The 22897-nt window shown below is 37.0% G+C and overlaps 1 protein-coding gene across 2 annotated transcripts in view; it reads right to left on the reverse strand.

Annotated features, from left to right (window-relative positions):
- Window positions 1–281: 281 nt before the first annotated feature.
- RAMP3 (receptor activity modifying protein 3) overlaps window positions 282–22897 on the reverse strand; it is a 46022-nt gene continuing 23406 nt past the window's right edge. For both annotated transcript variants that reach the window (XM_007500449.3, XM_056804878.1), the window contains exon 3: window positions 282–1992. In XM_007500449.3, coding sequence (XP_007500511.1) covers window positions 1737–1992 — 256 coding nt within the window. In that variant the 3' untranslated portion in view covers window positions 282–1736. The remainder of the gene's footprint in view (window positions 1993–22897) is intronic.

The following is a 22897-nucleotide window of genomic DNA, read 5'->3' on the forward strand; positions in this document are numbered from 1 at the left end:
ATGAGAAAACAAAAACAATCCCTCCAATTGATTTTACAACGTTGCTTAGCAATCTGTGGCTTTTAAAATATTTCAGTGTAGAAGAATTCATTGGTGTTGTATAATCAAAACACTCAGAGAGAACTTCTCTTTGGTGTCGAAAGATCAAAATCACTGCTTTATCTGAAATCCAATTAACAGGAAGAAAGAACTAATCCTAGCTGAATGACTGACATAGGAAGGAAATCAATAGAAATACAATTATTAGAACAACAGTCAATAAAAAAAACATGGTCTACCTCTTTCAGAATTGGTAAAAGCATTTGCTGTTTACTGGATCCGTGTGAAAGAAGACAAAATAAAACAACAAATAGACACATTTACTTAAAGACTTTTTGAAAACAGAGGACCAGTGAATAGTTCAAACCTATAAACACTTCTTACATGTAGGTATTAGACAGACAGTTATTACAACACAAGTTTATGTTCCCTTACAAAGAAAAAAAACAATTGAAATCCAGGAAATATGCATTTGAAGGCTGAAAAGTTTTGGCTAAATAAGCCAAACTGGACTAGTCACTCCACATGGAATATTTAAAGAACAATTAGAAAGTGACAAGAAAAGGGCTCACAAAAGTATAGGGGGGGATGACTAGCCATCAAACATATAGGCATCCACATTTCTATGGTTAACATGTAGAAATAGTTTTCCCCCACTTAGCCAGAGAAGCTATCTTCTTCCCCATTCTATGTAACCCACAATTACTTCTACAAGCTTCATTGTAGCTTTTTTTTTCCATTTCTGATACCTATCCTTAATCCATCTATCTAAGAGGAAAGTCAGTTTCTGACAGTTAACATTTCAAAGGCATCTCTGCCACCTGGGTATTCTATTATTAACAGAACACTATGTACACACACACAAAATCCCATTGGGAGCAAAGGAAAGACATGGGAAGAAACAATCAGTATTCATATTTTCATAAACATGACAGCAATAATTAAAGAACAAATGAAGGAATTTGATGTATCTATAGCTCCTTCATTACTCCTTGATAAACTAAGGCAGCCCATTTGCTTTCATTATTTCCTCATTGTAAAAAAGAGATGTTTCCTTCTTGAAGCCAGTTCTTTGACCTCCTCAAGTCAAAAAGTTCATCCCTTCTTCTGGCATGGTCCTTTCTCCTTACAGGTATGATGTGGCCATTTAAATTGTTCTCAAAACAGCAGTTCCCATCTTTGGTTATAGTTTCTTCATTTGCTATGAAGAAAAGAATTGAGATAGCCTTCTGTGAAATCCATTAGAGAAGACCTTTGGTGCCATGATCACAACATAAACCATCTACTAACTCGGACACAAGTGTGACTTAAACTTTATCACAGCTATTTGTGCGATGAGTGCTAGATGAGAGCTAGAAGCAATGAACAAACTTAGTTCTCAGTGGCCCATATTGCCTTTCATCTTTCTGTATTCAGTAGCTTCCATAATTACTTAAAATTTTTCTTGACACTTCCATTTTTCCCCTGGTAGTTACAAATCTGATGAAATTCAGTGTCTTTGCGTCACTAAAAATGAGTACTTTTCATTACACAAATCAAATTCCGTATTGGCAGCTTTTCATCAAGACTTTTGAAACCCAGAAAGATTTCTTCTGTTTAGGAGCTATTTAGGCTCAAGCAGCCCAATGGTTCTTGACTCCTGCTGTTTTGCCAAAAAAAATGAAGAACAAAAAAGAGTCAAAAGAGGAAAATGCAGACTACACCAAAACATCGTTGCGTTTACTGCACCATACCACCAAACTTGCCATCCCCACTGTCAAAAGCACAGGGATCAGAATCAGAGGAATGAGAATTTCATCTGGTGGGTCTTCCCAGTGTACTTTATCCGATGTACAGTTTGAAAAGAATTGTCTGTGGACCCCTGTGATGAAGCCTTCTGTTAGGGGGTTGGGCCAAAAACACCCCACAATGTTGGTTTCAAGTTCTGTGCAAGAGGTGAAGTTGTCATAATACCTAAAGGAGAAAAAAGAAGAGGGAAAATTGGAATTAAGATATGGTAAATAAGAAAAGAACATTCCCCTGCTAGAAGTGGATGATAAGTGTAATTCTATATAATAAAAATATAACTCAAATAAAATATAGCCCGAGATGTGGTTTAATTTTAAAGGGATATAAATTTGAATTCTTGCATTTTTGGTGTACCCATCCAACTAGTCAAGTACAGTCTGAGATCTTTCACAAAAAAAGATTTAGAGATTTTATTTTATGATTTGGTACAGATTCACATAATTTCAGAGTTGGAAAAGACTTCAAAACTTATCTAGTTGGGACTTCAGGGTAAGCATAGCGGCAGTCTAGATGCAGGATACTTCCTCTCCCCAGCACACACCGATATAGACTACCTCAAAAGACCAAAAAAACCATTCTCATAAGAATGGAGGGACTCTACAGTAGGGCGCAGAATTGACGGTACATGGGATTTGGGCATTTCCACACTATAAGGGGGTGAAAAAGCTCCCAGCCAAATATGAGACAATCTAACCTCCCCCACCCCACCTACAGAGCCAGTCAGAGCCAGCGCACACCAGAATCAGCAAATGAGTGAGTAGCACCTCTAGAGCGACCAAGGGGCATCTCTATGTCCTTGGGAGTGGACTAAGATCACCAAAGACCTACCCCTGAGGGAAGCTACACCTGAAACCCCAGCAGGCAGGGGAGCATAGACCATGGGTGCTCCCAAGAAGGTAGCGCAGAGAAGAACCCCAAACAGTGGAGGCTGTGAACAGCAAAGGTTGCAGAGATTCCAGAGCTTGCCTTCAGCAAAATCCTTGCTCCTTAACTCCATACACAGAGAACCTTCCCAGCTCACTCAGATTTCTGACTAAAAAGGGAAAGTAAAACCTCCACCATGATGGCAAATTGTGCACAGGACCAACAAACCCTCTCCAAGAAAATTTTTAAAAAGGCAGTGAACCTCGAAAATTTTTATGGAGGAAAAGCCCAGGCCACAGAGGAAATACAGGAGGAAATTTAAACACAGACAACACCTTCTTAAAAAATGGAAATTGGATTTTAATTAAATTTAATTAAATTAAAAAATGGAAGAATTTAAATTGGAGCTTATCAAAAAGATGGAAGCCTTCTGGCAAGAGAAGTGGGAAATGGTTCAAAGAGAAAATCAAAAAATTATCACAGAAAATCAAAAAAATTAAAGCAGAAAACCAGGTCTTAAGGACCAGAATTGGGCATCTGGAAGACAATGATCTTGCAAAACAGCGAGAAATAATAAAGCAAAGTCAAAAGACTGACAAAAAAAGAAGACAGCATAAAATATCTCACTGACAAGGTGACAGATCAGGAAAACAGAGGAAGGAGAGGCAATCTGAGAATCATTGGTCTACATGAAAAGCCAGAAATAAACAGAAATCTTGACATCATTATACAAGAAATCATCCAAGAAAACTGCCCTGATGTTCTTGAACAAGGCGGCAAAATAGACATTGAAAGAGTTCACAGAACACCCTCTACACTAAATTCCCAAAAGACAATTCCCAGGAATGTAACTGCCAAATTCAAGAGCTTTCAAGCTAAGGAGAAAATTCTACAAGAAGCCAAAAAGAGACAATTCAGATACCAAGGAGCACCAATCAGGATCACACAAGACCTTGCAGCTTCCACATTAACGGACTACAAGGCCTGGAACATGATATTCAGAAAGGCAAGAGAACTGGGTCTTCAACCAAGAATCACTTATCCATCAAAACTGACTATATACTTCCAGGGGAAAGCATGGACATTCAACAAAATTGAAGGTTTCCAAGTATTTGTAAAGAAAAGACCAGAACTAAGTGGAAAGTTTGATATCCAAACACAAAGATCAAGACAAACATGAAAAGGCAAATAAGAAAGAGAGGGAAAAGGGGAAAAAATTTTTTTATTCAAACTCTCTTCTTTAAGGGCTATAATTTATATATATATATATATATATATATATATATATATATATATATATGGGCAAAATGTTATTTGTAACTCAAAAATTGTATTCATAATTGTATTCATAGTAATTAGAAGAACCACTCATAGGAAAAGATTGGGGCATTAAGGGCTATAAGATGATATGCAAAAAAAAAAAAAAACTTATCTAGTTCACTTTTACCTGGAAAGGAATTCCTCCTATTAATACCTGGACAAATGGTCCTGATAAAGGTGACACCTAAAGCTTAAAAGAAGAAACAGATTTCAAAAAGCACAAATGAATTTATTTGCTATTGGCCATTTTTGTTGTCTTTTCAAATCCAAAGGTAATTCTCATTGACATAGAAAAAAATAAGCAAAATAAGGATGATCATTTTTACCTTCTCTGTCATTCATTATCATTATCCCATATACTCTGAGCGGCAGTACTAGCTCTTTTCTCTGATCCCCTTCTATAAAAATAGTTTTTTTAAGTTATTGTTCTTAGCAATCTTCAGCACCCTAGTTCATTCTGGGCTTTATCACTCGTTTTTTATAAACCCCTACATTTCATCCTAGAATCAATATTAAGTATTTGGTTCCAAGGGAGAAGATCAGTAAGGGCTAGGCATTGGGGTTAAATGACTTGCCCGTGGTCACACAGCTTAGAAGTATCTGAGGTCAATTTTGAACCCAGGACCTCCCATCTCTAGGACTGGCTCTCCAGCCTCTATGTCACTTAGCTAACGTCTGGGCTTTATCACTTTTGACAACAGCCTTACGATAATTTTGCCATGCATTTGTATCCATCCTCTGTTATCTGTCCTTGTTTCTACATCCTATCCATAACTTTTTTTTATCTAAGTTGTTTGGTGAATTCTTTAAGCATTCCTATCCAGGTCTTCAGACAACTGCCATTTTCCTCATCTAAGTTATTTCTTTTCTGTGTTTTCAGAATTTATTTTGAATTTTAACACTTTTATTCTTTAAGAGCTTCCTGGACCAACTTCCTCAGAAGAATTTTAGTTCATGTGTTCTTGTCTAACCTTCCTCTGGACCCTTGGAAATTTGCTGTCCTCAGGATCTAAAGGGCATGTCAGACTATGCCCAGCTTTCCTTTCCTCTGTCACAAATTCTAAGAGTGGCCTCTCCTCTTCTGCAAGGTTCTCATAATTTTTGTGCCAATAACCAGTTCCTTCCTGTTAGTAAGAATTAGATTCAGAATAGAACTTCCCCTTGACATTTACAGATTTCGAAGGCTAACAGTATGAGTATGACAAATCTTATGGCCAAGAAATTATTAGTTTCTTTGCTAATGTCAGAGACAGAGCATGTGCTCCAGTAGATGTCTAAATAACTGGAGACTCTTTATGTCTTCTTTATGTCTTATCATACCTCTGTCCCAGATTTGTGATCTGGTTCATCAACTCCAAATCTCTCTCCTCTTTCTGTTTGGATGGTCTAAAATGTACTCTTAATGACAAAAATTATTTGTTTATCCCACAACTGATCTTCACACAAATGCTCTCTATCATGCCTCTCCTCTCCAGTTCCTGGATTTCTTCACATGAGTCTATCATCTTAATATAAAAGCTATCCTCATCATGCCCCCATTTCTTCTGAATAGGGCACATACCACTGGAATGATATTCTAGTCATGGACGTCATCCTACCAAATTTGTTTCCATACATCAGGAGTTCTAGCTTATCTTGCTTGTAGCTTATAATTTTTACATTCTGCTACTTCTTTCTTAAAATTAATCTGTTTATTACTATCCATCTTCTATACTGTTATTAGTATTTCATTTTGAAGGTAAACATAGATGGTTTTCTTTTTCTTCCTTCCTTTTTCAGTTTAAAGTTCTTTTTTATTAGAAAGTAAAGACACCAGAAAAATATATTCTTACCAGCCCTTGTGAGGTATGCTCTATCCCTGGCCAGTAGCCTGTTATCCCCATATTTAGAGTCATAATTCAGAAATCTAAATCTCATTCAGACACCATCATTTTAGAAATATTCAATTCCCTCAAACATTTTTCTCTTATTTATTACTTCCTTTCAATGGGCACCATGTAATAAAATGTGCCCTTTTGGTCTTCTGTTTCTTGCCCAAGATGTTGTAATCTTGGGCAATCCTTTTAATGTTCCATCTGGCAGTATCATCTGTGCTTGCATCAATCACCAAAATCAACAAATAATTATCTATTTTGACAAAGTCTTAGGAACTTCTCTGTTATATCTTGGATACATAGCCCAGGAAGCCAATAGTTGTCCAAGTTATTAACAAATAAAGAAATACTGCCTCAGTACAACTGATCAAGGAGTTACCAACTCAGCACTATTCTTCTTGTCTTCCCATGACCTATATTGTAGTTTCATTCACCTGGAAGTATCCATGGGTCCACTTTAACATCCCTTTGAAGGCAAGCAACTCACTTCTTTCCAGAGCATCCAAACTTCTCTTTTGGAAAAGTCTCAAATTTATTTTTAACTCCAAGAGTTCAATAGTTCTTTTCCACTTCCTCTTCTTTATGACCTTCTCCCAACTCTCCAAACCCACATTTCTCTTCTACTTCTTCAGTCAGAACATGCCTCTTGGGTCAAAAAAAAAGCTGACTCAATGACCTCTTCCTTGTCTTTTTATCCCTACAAGTACATGTGCCTGGGGTTTTATAGGAAAGGCTGCTCTAACAAAGTTATAAGAGCAAACAGATCAAGGTGAAAGGGAATCTTATCCTATGGCAGTGATGGTAAACCTTTTAGGGATCGAGTGCCCAAACTGCATCCTCATGCTATGGGTGAGCCTTCCCCTTACCCCAGACAGGAGAGGGAGGAAGCACTCCCATTGGGCTGCTGGGCAGAAAGGCAGGTGATGCAAAAAAATATCCTAAGGTACAGTGAAGAGGGGGAAGGGAGCAACCCCCTCCAGCACACATGCCATAGGTTTGCCAACACAGTCCTATGGAGATACTGTCTGCATACACAAAACTGCTTCAATTCAGTATGAGAAGAAGTGAGTCCCAAAGCCAGGAAGACTAAGGTTCAATTCCTACAACTGGCACATACTAGCTATGTGATCCCTGGAAGATCATTTAACTTTTCTATTCTCTAAGAAGCTCTCTGAGATACTAAGTATTTTTTTAAGTTCCAACCTGTATTGGTAGAGATAATTTCATCATCAAGACTCTCTATTCAAACAAAATCACAAGCCCAGTCCAAAACTAAAACGTACATTAAAGAATATTTGTAATGAATGTGTAAAGAGATCAGGGAAGCCACAAGGCTGCAAAAGTCAAAAACATTGTTGCCAGCAGGAAAACATAATAAAGACAATTATGAAGAATAATCTTTAGGTTTCACCTATCCCTTCTGCCCCTGTCCTCAGTTTCTTCAGCATGTTGACCAAGGAGTAGTACAGTAGCTAAAGACAGCTTCATCACCTCAGCTACCACACAGATTAAGGTGGAGACCCAAAATGGGTTTCAGAGTTACAGACTTGAAGGAATTTTATCAATCGAGTTCAGATAACTGACTAGAGCCAAGAACCTAGGCATCAGGAGAAAGTTAGACAATAGAACAGGCAACCTAAACCTGAAGCTTCTGTTGCCTTTTTCTGGCTATGATAGTTTATGGTCCTAGACTAGGTACTAAATGATTTCTTGCCATCCTTTGACTAACTTCCTGGGAGAATCTTATTAATCATTATACCACCAGCAAATGGTGGCAGAGAGTAGCAGATGGCCCAAAAGAAGTCAATTAAAATAGCTAAAGGCCAACAGCTGGTAAAGAAAAGCTCTATCCCCATTAAACTAGCTAGATAGAATCATGGAGAAAGGAATGAACTTAACATTAGAAAAACTCCAATTCAAATCCTACCTCAAATACTTGTGAGCTATGCAACTCTTAGTAAGTCACTTGATTTCACTCTGCCTCAGTTTCTTCATTTTAAAAAATGAATTTAACAATAACCACACAGTGTTTTTATGGGTATGAAAATAGATAATATATAAAGTGCTCTGCACTCTTACAAATTTTAAAGCACTATATAAATGTTAACAATTGCTATTTCTGTTTGTTGTTTTCACCAGTATAGACATCCAGTGGAGAATGGAAGTACAATGTGATGGGGAAAAATGATAAGCAGAAAGCAAGAACATGCCAGCAAGAAAGGATGTACAAGATGTCCAATAGAAACAACACAATTCCCAACTGACTACAGATGGGCAGTGTCCATTGAAGAATAGCAGGATTCCATAACTGGAGTTCATCAGGGGCTTTGTAGAATTAGAAACACAAATTGTACCAAGCATTTGTACATCCTGCCTATATATAACCCAACACAAGTGGTCTCCATTGAGTGCCTTGACTGGACAAGTTCCCCATGAAAGGGAAGAGAGTGGAGGAATGGCACAGATACTATAGATGGAATCACATTGCTCTCAGAGGACAAACCTCTCCTCATCATTTCTCTACAATATAAATGAGAGATGGCCCAATGCCTTGGACTCACTGCCTACTGCTGGCAGAACAAGGCTAGAAGATTTTTGTCTTCTTTGCTTATGGTGGCCAAAGAATCCTGAATGTTTCCCAAAATACAGCAATGAGCACAGCTCTGGTTCTTAGAGATGTTTACACTAGATTCTGCTAAAGGAAAAGAGGGATGAGACCAAAAGAGAAAGAGCTCCATTTTCTGTTAGGTGGAGTGCCTCCCTACTGCTCCCTTCCTCCTTACCATGGAACCCTGACTTCCAAGGAGGCACTGAGTATGGATAAAATAGGATTATAATGAGGTAAAGTGAAGCAGGCTTGGTCATCACTTGGACTCATTTCTTCCCTTCTATGTCTCAGCTAGAATGATTCAGTTTGGCTGTAGAAGGGAGAATTTCAATTCTTTCCTACTTTGAAATTTTCTTGTAGCTAAGAGGGAAGAAAGTGCCTTCAGGATCTGGAATCCATTGCTGTTTCCAGAGAAACAATCTAATCTCCATTATGATTTTCCCAATAGTCATGGGAAATTTTTTGGCTAGAAAACTAATCCTTCATGCAATTTCTTTGCTCTGTTAAAGATTTCAATTTATCACCCAAAAAAATATTGTTTTCCTAAGGATTATAACAAAAAATAGGATCAAGTGTATATCATTTCTTAAATTGTCTCTGAAATAGCTTTTGATACCCTTATTGTTTCATTCTAATCCCAGATGATGAATTGAATCTCTTGGACAAATGCATGACAATGCTTGAGACAGAGGAACAGAGGAGATTGAAAAAGAATTCTGATGTTACTTAATTTTGCTGAACTTACTTTTCCTCCTTTTTCTCCTTTATCATAAGAGATAAAGAAGTAGGTGGTACAGTTGATAGAGAGACAGCCTCAAAGCCAAGAAGACCTGGTTCAGGTTCTACCTCTGACACATACTGGCTATGTAATCTTTTTTTGTGATTGTCATGCAGTCATGTGTGACTCCTCATGATCCCATGGACAATAGCCATCCACGGGTTTTCTTAGCAAGGATACTGGTGTGGTTTGCCATTTCCTTCTCCAGTGGATACTAGACAAGTCATTTAAGCTTCATGTTGTTTAGCCAAATCTCTATGACTAAATTACAGAGAAGATGCTGACTTGCATCTATGTAAGGTGTCACCTCACCTAGGAGTTCCCTACAGCAATGAAATCACAGTTACAAATTCCTCCCCCTATTATAAGGCCTGGCTCTCTTTTTGTCTGCTTTGGGTAGGGTTTTCTTTCTCCTTAATTTCATATTGTCAACTTACATTTCTTAATGCTGACACCAAAATTATCTATAGCAGTGCTATCCCTTTTCCTAATTTTCTTCTTCCAATATGTTGTAGACTGGGAAACCGGTTAGCTAAATGTGTTAGAATTAAGTATAAAGATTGAGTCAAAAAACTTCAAGCAAGGCTGAACAATTCTATTTTGAGCAGAATATGTAAACACTGTGACATCAATTTTAGCTGTTCATAGACACACAGGTTGTCAAATTGCTGACCTGAAAAGAAAAATATTACTGTACAAATGTTTTAAACAAAAATTAAAGCAAAACATTTTCCTGGTCAACTTCCAATTAACCATAACATCCAACCCCACAACCATCAAGAGACAAAATAATATAGTAGAAAGAATTCCAGACATGGAGTCAACAGAGACCTAGGTTTGATTACCACCTCTGAAACCTCTGAAGCCACAGTTGCCTCACCTACCAAATGGGATTAGTAACAACTGCAGTATCTATCCCATGAGCTTATAGTGATGACCAAATGACATAATATACCTAAAATGTTTTATAAACATTAATGTGTAATAAATGTTGGCCATTACCTTTCCAGTTATTTTTGAAGCTATTTTTTAAAAAGTATGACTGATCATCATTCTGGAAAGAAAAATCTTTAAAGTGCTATTCACATGGATATTTAACGTCTCTTTAAAAATTAAAAACACATTTAATTTTGCCATGGTTATTGTTTAAAAAAAAACCTGGATACTACAACTTTGCAGACGTTTCTTGCCTTTCCATAGTAATCCAATAATCAGTATGCTTAACATTAAGTCAAATGACCTGAGTCTAAATCCTAGATCTTGCCCTAATTAACTCAATGACAATAGAAATTGGGAAATTGGGAGGGAAAAGGGCTGATTTGGTGGAAGTAAACAATGATTGTTTTATCAAGCTCTGAAACATTATAGGACTTCCTTGAAGAAATCCATGAATACTCTAGAGAGGTCAACCAAAAAAATACATATAAGAAAAATTAATAAAATATGTAGATTTATTAGAGGTGTTATAGAAATATAAACATACTAGTATACTGCTGATGAAACTATGAATTCATCCAATGATTCTGTAAAATAATTTGAAATTATTCTTTAAAAAATAACTAAAAGGCTCATAGTCTTTAATCTAGAAATCCCATTTCTAAGACATATAACCAAGGAGATCAAAGATTTTTTAGAAGTCCCATATAACCAAAATATTTACAATGGCATTTATTGCAGGAGCAAAGAACTGAAAACAAAATGATTTCCATTGGTAGTAGAAAGGGGAAAATTTGCAGTACTTGAATGTAATGAAACATTACTGAAATTACAGAGAAGCATGGGAAGATTTATATGTACTGATACAAAGTAAATAAACATATCCCAGAAAACAAAATATTCAACAACGATGTAAATGAGGGAAAAGACAAGAAAAACAATACAAACTAAATATTGTGAAATTATAATGGTCAAGCTTAGCCCTAAACAGGAGCTATGCATCTCCCTCTTCTGTAGAGGTGGTAGATTGTGGATGTGAAATAGTGCCTATAATATCAGATTTTGATGATGTTTTAACTTAATTGGTTTTTTCCTCTTTTTTTCCTCTGGTATAAGGAATATTTTCCGAGAGGAAGAAATAAAGAATAGAAAACATAAGGATGTGAAAACAAAAGATATCAATTTTTTAAATGCCAGTTGTTAAGATTATTATATGTAGTCAGAAGGCCAATCAACTGAGTTAATAGATAAATATATTTATTTGGGTCAGAAGAACAGTGAGTCTGATCCTAAATGGAAGCAGAGAAAGAAAGTAGAACTTATCTCATTTAGGAAAGTGTGATGTTTTGTTTTTTTTTAAAACCTTTACCTTCCATCTTGGAGTCAATGCTGTGTATTGGCTCCAAGGCAGAAGAGTGGTAAGGGCTAGGCAATGGGGGTCAAGTGACTTGCCCAGGGTCACACAGCTGGGAAGTGTCTGAGGTCAGATTTGAACCCAGGACCTCCCATCTCTAGGCCTGGCTCTCAATCCACTGAGCTACCCAGCTGCCCCCTGTGTGATGTTTTAAACAATATCAAGCTGCTCCCTGTTACAAAGGCCCATCTAAACATAAATGTTCTCCTGGCAAGACTGTATGTTTTCAAATCTTAAGACACCACAATCTCTGAGGAATCATATTTGAAAATATTCCAAAGATCAACAGAGACATGCATTGTAACCTGTAATGTATTTCCAGGGACCACCTTTGTGTAAGAGAAATGTGCAATCAGAAAAAGGAAGTGGGTAAATGTATCAATAGCAAGGGATAATAGAATACTCCACTGGTATAAACACAACATCAAAAAGACCCAGATAGAAGTCTGTAACACACTAGATTGATCCTCCATCAGGACCTTCATGGACAAAAATGTCATAGTTTGGCAAAGATTGTAATCAACCCTGATGGAGAGAATGCTTACTTCCATGAGATCGGGTATCCACTAAAGTAGTAAAGAGACAAGTGGAAATGACATGTACTGTCTTTGCCTTTATCATCTCTCAGATATGTGTTAGAAGATGGAACCCTCTAAAAGCAGTGTTCTACTTTATCAGCCTTCTGGAATCATGCCTGATCATTTTGTTAATCATTAATTAAATTATTATATTATATATTAATTAAAGTCTTAATTCATTTTGTAATTATTCATTTTTATAATATTGATCTCATAATACAAGTTCTTTTGCATTTATCCACTTCACTCTGCATCACTTCACACAAGTCCTCCCAAGTCTCTCTGAAATTGTCTTCTTCCTTATTTCTAACAGCAAAATAACATTCTATTACATTCATATACCACAATTCGTTCAACCATTCCCCAACTGATGAGCACTCAGTTTCCAGTTCTTTGCCACCACATAAAAAGGAGCTGCTCTAAAATATTTTGGTATATGTACTACCTTTCCCTCTTCCTTTGATCTCTTTGGCCTCACTGCTGTGGTTTCTTTTTGTCAAAGGATATGTACCATTTTTAGTAACTTTGGGGACCTAATTCTAAATTTAAAGCATATCCTTCTTCACCTTTATCTATTTCCTTCTTAGTTTTTCTTCTTGCAGAAACTTTAATGGAAATATTGCGAGGGTGACTCACTCGAGTAGTTATAAAATTAGCTAACTTTAGAGTCCCTTGGTGCCTTCCATCTAAAGTGCTGCTGGTCTGATTCACCCACCAATCCACTTATGTCTGTCATTAAGGTCAATATAACACAAGTGTAGGAAGGAGAAGCTCAGGCTAAATAAGCATAAACTCTTCAGTGACTCTTGAGATCTTTCACTGTGTTTAAAATTATGCTTAGGTCTCCTCCAGAATCTTCTAAGCTACCCCTATGCAATAAACTATCAGCACAAAGAAGTCCTTTTAAGGTTATTTCTTGTTTTGAAATGCACACAATTTGCTGGACTGCTTCAATGACACGCCATCAGCTAGAATTTTTAAAGATTTCCATGACTTCCTCAGATTTAGTGACATCCTCAGTTCTGTGAGGGGAACACTCCAACCCAATAAATTCTAGGTATGTTTGCAATATAATGGAATCTGTCACAGTAGGGAGAATTTGGATATGACATAAAAAGTAAGTTCTTTGGGCTAGAAAGATAGTCTCCATGTGATTTTGATGTAGCCATTTTTCCATATCAGAACATTTTTAGAGGACAAAATTTTATTCAAAATTAGGGATAAAGGCAAGATAAATTAAGAAAAAAAGAAGCATAAGGGGAAAAGAAAGAAAAGGTAGAAACATGAAGCTTCATGGTAGACTAAAGAAAAGAATACCACAAGACAGAAGATCTAGGTTCAAGGCTCTACTCCATCAAGTCAACATTTAAGCACCTATTGTATGCTAGGCACTAGATATGGGCAGTGAAGCACAGATAAATTACTTAATTTCTCTGAGCCTCAGTTGCCTCACCTATAAAATAAAATAATGAAACCTTTGCTATCTGCCTTAAAAGATTGTAGTGGGGTGGGGGCAGCTGGGTGGCTCAGTGGATGGAGAGCCAGGCCTAGAGATGGGAGGAGATCCTAGGTTGAAATCTGGCTTCAGACACTTCCCAGCTGTGTGACCCTGGGCAAGTCACTTAACCCCCATTACCACTCTTCTGCCTTGAAGCCAATACACAGTATTGACTCCAAGATGGAAGGTAAGGGTTTTTATGAAATTAAAAAAAAAAAGAAAAAGAGATTGTAGTGGCAATTAAGAGAAATGATGTCTTAAATATGATTTTTTAATTCAAAAATGATTTTCAAGTGTAAATTGAAAGCAGGAGTGGTCTTATCTTTGTATACTTCTCAATACCTAGCACTGTGCACATATATTTTGGTTTAGGGTTTATTTGTTTGTTTTTTCGGATCCTGTAATATCATTTGTGTAATAAGCTCCCTGTAAAGAGCTAACTCCTTCTATCAATTCAGGTTTAATACCTTCTCTGCTAATTAAAGTCTTAGAGAGGTGCCTCTGACACTGCGGTTTCAGAGGTTAGACTTGAGTCTAGGTCTTCCTAATTCCAAAGTCAACTTTGTAATCCTTAATCAAATGCTGCTACCTAGCTCTAATGCTCTACACAGGGTAGGTATATAGCAAATGTTTGTTAAACTGTGAATGAACAAAGCACTCCACCAGGGAAGTCAAGCAAAATAAACAGAGGCTAATGTACTCTAATTTAATGTAGTAATGTAAATGTTGCTTTATTGTTTCAAGAAAATTATTCCTTCCCAAGTAACTCCCCAGAGCATCTACCAGTTAACATTTCAAACACAAAATCACCCACCAGAAAGATATACAACTGGGTTGCATTTTCTAGCCATTTCCTCTACCCCTAAGGCAAAGATTGAAAAATAATCAAGTCAATAAGCATTTTATTAAATGCTAACTCTGTGCCAGTCATTAAACAATGGAAACAGAGAAATGTAAAAGACAGTCCCTGTTTTTTAGGAGTTCACAGTCTAATGAGAGAGACAACTTACAAAAACTATGTATAAACAATACAGGATAAATTGGAAATGAATAATAATAATGTTTTAACTAAATCTTATATGACATAATATATTATAATACAAACAAATATTGCAAATAATCAACAAAGAGAAGGCACAAGCATTAAGAGGGATCAAGAAAGGCTTCTTGAAGAAAGGGAGATTTTAGTTGAGAACTGAAAAATGTCAGGAGGCTAAGATGAGGAGGAACATTCCAAATATTGGAGATAAATAATGAAAATAAATTTAAAATGGGGGAGGATAGATAATCATTCAGATAAGGCAATAGAGAGAGAGGTGGAGAGCTTTGCATAAATTATAAACCTTGGATCCTGGGGCTTAATATTGGCCTCATCAGTTTTTGAGTTCTCATGAAAGTTTCTCAGGAATTTTAAGACAGGTTCTTTTTATTATTATTATTATTATTATTATTATTATTATTATTATTATCTTACTTTTTATTTAGTAAATAAGAAAATATAGACATATGAGTCATTTGGAAGATTTTCTCTCTTTGATGACACCTGAATGCAGGGCCTCTATTTTATCCATAATTTGAGTCATTGGCTTAAAAATAAAAAGGTCAGTATAGCCCAGGATGAACAGTCATGTCAAGACAGCTGCAAACCATCATGACATCAGTCATTTTTACATCATGGATTCAATTATTCACTCAACAAAGGCAAGGAGCAAGCAAAGTGTATCAGGAGATCCCAAGAGGATATTTGTTTCTGATTGGGGCTCAAAGGGATGACACTTCCATTGGACTTTGAAGGCCAGGATGGAATTCAACAAAAGGAGTGGGGAGGATACTGAAATTTCCTATAAAGTGAAGCACCCAGACTAGTTCCCTTCTAACTTAAAACCCTATGATCCTACAACTCGGAATTTTCTGATCTTGTACCAGCTTGGAGTGTAAGAGAGAACTACAAGCATCTTCCACTTTCCACCAATTTGTACTCTGCTGATCTGTTCCCCTGACAATACCATAACAAACCTTTATTTTGCTTCCTACCAGTTAACCCACTAATTAGACAGTTTCCACTACTTTGTGCCATCCCTACAAGCAAAAGTACTAAACTCAGCCCCTATTTTGCCTTAGCAAAGTAAGAGAGCAGTAAAGTGCAAGGATCAGGCACAATACCCCAGGTCTAACGAACACTGTCAGAAATGTTCAAATACTAGATTTATAGGGCTGTCTATGTCATCTAGTCTAATTCCTCACGAGGAGACTGAGACCAGGAAGGGATCTTATAAGTAAGTAGAACAGAGCTGAATTTGAACCCAGGTTCTCAGACTCCAAACACAGCATTCTTTCCATTGCATCATATTACCATTCCAACCAATAATATTGTGAAACCCTACCAAAATGCTCTCCAATCTGCCTAAGGAAATAACTGCCCCTCTTTTCAAGTTGTATTTTTACACAACCATTTCATAAATTGAGTGACAAATGCTTTCCATGCAGGGCAGGAAACAACCTCTTTTTCACTTGTCTTTTTCCTGATATAGAATCATAAAATGATGTCATTTTTAGCTAGAAAGGGTTGAAAGATGGTCTAGTCTACTCCTTTACTTTATAGATGAAAATCTAAGGCTCTAAGGAAGTGGGGCTAGTTAGTAGCACAAATGAGAGTCAAGAAATAGCCTGGACTTAAACTTTGAGTATAAAAGGTCTACTTGAGGCAAGTCACTTAACAACTCTGTGTCTCAGACTTCTCATTTATGAAATAAGTATACAAATATCTCTGCAATGTACCCCATGAGTGACTGTGAGTATAGCACTCAGCAAACTGCTGTACCAGTGGAAAAAATGCCAGACCTGAAGAGGACCTCATATATGTTTTTGTTTGCTCCTCACCAATGATCTGATCATGAATAACTGGGCATTACAATTACTCAGATATATATCTCAACTATCCACAGGACCCTAAGGTCCATGAGGGCAGATATTCATCTTATCTAAACTTTGTATTTCTCTCACCACTGAGTAATGTGCTCTATATATTCACTGGTGGTTAAATGAATGATTTGAGCCCAAGACCAAATAACCCACCTGATATGTGTGGCTTAATTAACTAGTTGTGTAGCCTTGGTCATGTCACTTAACTTGCTCTGGCTATTCACAAAGGGGAAGGAGTGGAGAAGGAATGAGTATCTTGATCTCCAAAGTATGATTATATGTAACTACAGCTATGTGACAGAGGCTGGTACTAAAGAAAAAGTGCCAGACTGAAGAGTGTGTGAAACTGATCTTATAATACAATAAACTTATAATACAGCTACCATCAGAGAAGAGACCATGTAGGAGGGGACAGCAAGAAGAGAGATAACTAAATAACTAGATAACAACTAGCATTTGTTGACCTGACAATCATAATGAAAATGTTTGCCATGTTCCCAGGGAACATATCCAGTGTGTGATAGAGAATCTCCTAAGATCAGCAGACCTGATGATTACTATCCACTGTCAGTAAGTCATATGGCCACATGATATCATCAGAGTTAATCAAGAGAAAATTTCTAGGGATTAAAAAGTCCTAAATGCATCACTGAAGACTATAAGGGTACATGTGGTGTTTTTGTCACTGCAGCCCATCAAAGACAAGGGATTCAGAATAGAAAGGCAAGTCTGGGAAATGAAAATCTGGGTAAGATAGTTCTCAGAATCAGATCCAGCTTTCTGAATCACAACTGAGAATATGGTCCAGATGTCACAAATGGGCCAGGAATAAAGGAAACCAAGCAACATCTAGTAAAAATGTAATTGTCTGGAGTCCTACAAATCCAGTCAAAAGGGCTCTCAACCAAAAAGGAAAAGGGAAGAAGCAAAAATGCCTCTCTATACCAAATGAATGAGATGCCACAGATGGTAGCTATAATGTAGGGGAAAGAATATCAAGAGGAGAGGCCAGAACTTCACAGGAGACAAGAAATCAAAGAAGGAATTGACAATGAAAACCATGGCCATAGATGTGTTCATCTATGTGAAACATGCAAAATATTGATAACAAGCAGAAGGAGGCAAATTCGTCCTAACAGGTTTCACACTGAGAAGTTAACAGGAAAGGAGACATAATGAGACTATAACTCTTGAAGGGTATAACTTTATTCAAAATGAAAAACAGAATCAGGAAAAGGTCAGAGGGGAGAGAATGTGCTCTGTATTAAGACTTAAGTGAGGAAATCCAGGAACCTGAGGAAAGGAAACATGGTGGAAAGCATTTGGGTAAAGATCAACAGAATCAGAAATGAAAATAATACTGTCATTGGGAAAACTACAGATCCCAAAGGGAAAAAAGGGAAATAAATGAGGTGTTTGAGAAACAAATCAGAAGCCAATTTATGAAGAGTTCTAAAAAGTCATTTGTATAAGTCTTGGCTGGGAACTCTGAACAAATTTTCCCTTAGCTGCTGGATTCCCATGCTGAACCACAAAAAGATTATTTAATCCACAATATAGTTTAAACTTTGTTCTTCAATAGCATCTCCAAACCCCGAACATAAACCCTAAGAACTCCAGACATCAACCTCCACACAAAATCCTTTTGTCTAAGAAACTTTAAATCCCAACTAGTCCTGGAACCATTATTTCTAAAGGAAGTAGAGTCAGACCCACTGTTATTAAGGAACTGCCTCAAGTTGCAACATCCTATGCACTCATGCACACACATACGCAAACACACACACAGCTACTGGCATTCTTAACTCATTTTGCCTCCTTAATCACATCTGCTTCTCCACATCTGCTTTACATTGTGCCACATGTTGATTAGGAGTTTGAATTTAGTCTGGAAGTTCATGATTGTTCTGACTAACCTAACTTCCTCCCTCTCTGCCTTGCTCTTCATGTCTCTCCCACGGTTGTGACCTCGCCATTTTCCCAACAGACTTCCTTCTGCTCTAATTTCATCTAACTATAATTATATACCCATTTTGTAGGAAGTGAGTGACACAATTTTCTGTCTTCCTCATTCTCTACTACCCTTTAGTAACACTCTTCCCATAGCTCATGGTACTCACTGGTGGCACTGATCATGAAGTTACTTATTACTAGCCTCAGACTCTTCTAAGAAGTCTCCAGTGATTCATAAGCATGAGATGAGGGGGTCCTGGATTAGGAGAAGATACAAGGACTTTGAGTGCCAGCTCTAACCATGGAAGAACATTTTGCTATTCTAGACTCATAGAATATCCAGTTATTCCCTTTAACACAAATGATATGCAGTATTGCTTTATTGACATCATTAACTAAAATGAAATGCCAAAGATAAAACCCTGAAGAAATAAGCCCAGATATTCTCTGGAAATATTGGGGCACTTAAAGGAATCATCTGGCCCATTACATTTTCCATTAGTGAAACTCAAACAGTTAAAATCACTTTATTTTTATTTTTTAAAATCTTTACCTTCCATCTTGGAATCAACACTGTGTATTGGTTCTGAGGCAGAAGAGTGGTAAGGGATAGGCAATGGGGGTTAAGTGAATTGGGTAGGGTCACTCAACTAGGAAGAATCCAAAGTCAAATTTGAACCCAGGACCTCCTGTCTCTAGGCCTGGCTCTCCATCCACTGAGCCTCCTAGCTACCCCCCAAGAATCACTTTAAATGAGTCTATTCTGAGACTCTCTGCTCTTAACAACACTCATTTTGGAATTGGAAATAACTGCAATACCACTGTAAAAATTAAAATTAATCTCAAATAATAAAATATTATATTTTAAGAGATTTATTAATGATCATTAGAAGTAAAGGAATGAAAAGGTAACAAAATAAAACACCACATGCTCATGGCTAATCAGCCTGTTCAAAATCCCCACTTACCACCACCATCGCTGACAGGAAGGAAAGAGCCTGACCAGGAATGCCCACTGAACTTTATCCCCTTTCTATAGGAAGTACAAAACAATAGGAAGTCGGTGGGCTCCTGGGAAATGTAGCTTTTAGGGTAACAGATTTTCAATTATACGTCATCAAACATGGTGTTGCATAAAAACATCATAATGACACCTTCATCAGCAAAGGAGAATGTGAGAAAGTATTTGAATACTCTCCCATTTACTTTATCATAATACATTAGAAAACAATTTAGTGAGTTGGGCAAAGTGATTTCATAAACACTTAAATAATTAATCCCAGGAAGACAGTACATTAAGTCTGAATTGGTATAAACAGTCCTGAAAGCCTAGGTTTTCAAACTTGGGCTTTGGCTAGCATCCCTGTGTAATCGTTTATCTGAAAGACGGGAAAGAAAAAGCACCGAAGGTTTGTTATCAAAGCACATTTCCCATCACGTTTGAGTACTATTATCTCTTCAGAGCATTAAGCCAGTATCTTCCCAAGAAGCAGCCTGGAATTTTTAATTCAGTGCTAGGCTTGGAGTGAGGAACTCTTACATTCAAATCCTGCCTCTGACACTGACACATTAAAACCTAACCTTTTTCTAACTATCCAGTCTTTTTACTCCCTTCAGGGCACTCCATGATCTATCCACATTAGCCTAATTTCTCTCCCATTTCTGTGCCTTGTCCTGACTCATCCCAATCCCGAGAATGCTCTCCCTTCTCATCTCTGACTCTTAAAATCCCTAGTTTCCTTCTAGACAACTCAAAACCCACCTTCTGGAGGCATTCTCTCTCCACTGAGCTGCTAGAGCCTTCCCCTCTGAAACTTTGTAAATATGTTGTATGCAGCTAATTCTTTTCAAACTTGTGCCCCCCATTAGAAGATGAGTTTCTTGAGGGCAGGGATTGTTTACCCTTTCCTTTATCCCCAGTTATTAACAATGCCAAGGCTCTGAATTGCCTTTCTTTGTATTCTCTTCACCAGTACCTGGCACATATTAATCACTCAATAAATGCTTTCTGAATGACTGACTGGCTCTGGGCAAGTGATTTAATCATTCTGAACTCCAGTCAACTCTCTAACTCTTATCTTCTCAGTTAGACATGATGTGATCACAGATCTTGACATACTGCTATATTCACCACATTTATTAGCTACTAAAACAAGTGCATATTAAACGGTCCAAGGACAAATAGAGTAGGACCTTGTTTTACTCGAATTCTGCATACATGAATTCAGGGATACACAACTGGCAATCAAAAATAAATAAAGGCAGAAAATGCGTAAAATAAAATACACAAAATTAAAATTCTGCACTAAATCTTGGCCATTTTTCCATGCAGCAAAAAGTCTCCTTCCCAGAAGTTCATCCAATCACACTCATTTCCACTCTGAGAAGTGTTAGTGTGAGCCATTATAATGTTTTGCACCAAAGCATTAGCTCCCCTATCAGTCTGTCTGCAGTTGTCACTTTTAACAAGTCGTGTCCACAGCAGAGCAGTGCTTCTCTATTTCATTAATGCTATTTAGTTATTAATAATGGCCCCAAAGTATAAGAGTAGTGATGCTCGTAGCTCTATAAGCCTAAGAAGAGTCTATAAGCCTGGGAAAGTCATAAAAGGCTTCAGTATATTCATATAAGAAAAACTTAATAAAAAATGGGGTTCACAAATATGCATCATTTTCAACTTAAGCAAAGGGTTTTGGAACATATTCGTTGCATAAAATGAAATCATCCTCTATTCAAATTCAATCCATTTTTTAAAACTCTGATTCAAGGGGCATGATCACATAGAACTAGAGGTTAGGAGACCCAAGTCCAAATCCTAACTCTTCCATCTAATAGCTATGTAGTCTTGAGCAAATCATGTTTATTTCTCTGAACTCCAGTTTCCTCATTTGTCAGATGGGAATATTAGCATGTAAAGTACCTATCTCACGGTGTTATGAGGATCAAACAATGCATTAAAGCACTTTGCAAATCAGAAAGTACTATCTAAGTGTGATCTATTATAATAGTAAATTAAAGAATGGAAAACTTCCTTTCCATACCAACCCCAAGGACCCTTTCTCCTCCCTCACCAATAGCAGCATCAAAAGGGAGTTATTCGCACCTCAATGGCTTCAGAGGTCACAGGGCTCTATTCTGAACAGCTGAGAGAGGAAATTTTGGCTGCACATACCTTATATGTAATAGAAACCTTCAAAGATGGAACAACTTTTCACTCAACTAGCATGGACCATGCCCTGGATAAAAAGAACATTCAAAGGAATAATAGAAACCCAACAAAAAATAGTGCTGAAATAAAAATTTAACCCTAGAATCAATAGTTTCCAGTCTGATCCAACAAGCATTTATGAAGCATCTACAGAGTTGAAGGCACCCAGTTGTCAGGAAAGGGGAGCATCAGCCCAGAGAAGAGGAGGTCTAAGAAGATCTGTCCTTCAGGACAATGTTTTCAGACCTGCTCCCCCAGGACATAGCAACTGGTGTGATGTGATTCTCTTGAAGAGGAATCATGGCAAGGTTCAGACTCCATGCAGATAACCTATTATCTATAGGCAGATAAGGAAGAAGTCATTCCTGGCTTCTCTGACTTCCTTCAGATCCCAACTAAAATCCTACCTTCTGTAAAAAGCCTTCTTAATCTCCCTTCATGCTAGTGCCTTCCACTCACTTATTATCTTCTATTTGTCCTGTGTATATCTTATTTGTACATGGTTGTTTGCATGCTGCCCTTCCATTAGACCTTGAAATCCTTGAAAGCAGGGGTTATTTTTGCCTTTCTTTGTATACCCAGCACTTAGTACAGTACCTGGAACATAGTAGGTACTCTTTTAAATCTGCTGACTTGACTTGTTGATTTACATATAACTATAGTCTTATTCTTTTGACAAAAAAATTATAGATTTGCTTAGCTACACAGTAGCTAAAAACAAGTCAGTGGTCTTGAAAAAAATAGCATCTAACATATTTTGTGAAAGTTCATTCTTGACCTGAACACATAACCTCAAATAATAAAATCCTAACAAAATGAAAAGATAATATCTGCATTATTTTTAACTTAGGATGCAAACTATGCATAATTCATGTTTCTATAACCACAGAAGAATCAGAAGGAAAACTTCTAGTTCTTGAAAAAGAGACATTCAATAAATCTATGATAGCAACCATCACTTTAGAAATATTTGAACTTGCAAGGTCATACAGTATATCTTGATTATGATTTCATGGTTCAAAGCCTAAGTTACCAAAGACTTTTTTAAATGGGTCAAAGAGGATGGTATAGTTTCCATTAAATTAAAATTTTTTAATTCATTAAACAAAATATAAAT

The sequence above is a fragment of the Monodelphis domestica genome, chromosome 7, assembly GCF_027887165.1.
Source record: "Monodelphis domestica isolate mMonDom1 chromosome 7, mMonDom1.pri, whole genome shotgun sequence".
In the NCBI taxonomy this organism is placed as follows: Eukaryota; Metazoa; Chordata; class Mammalia; order Didelphimorphia; family Didelphidae; genus Monodelphis; species Monodelphis domestica.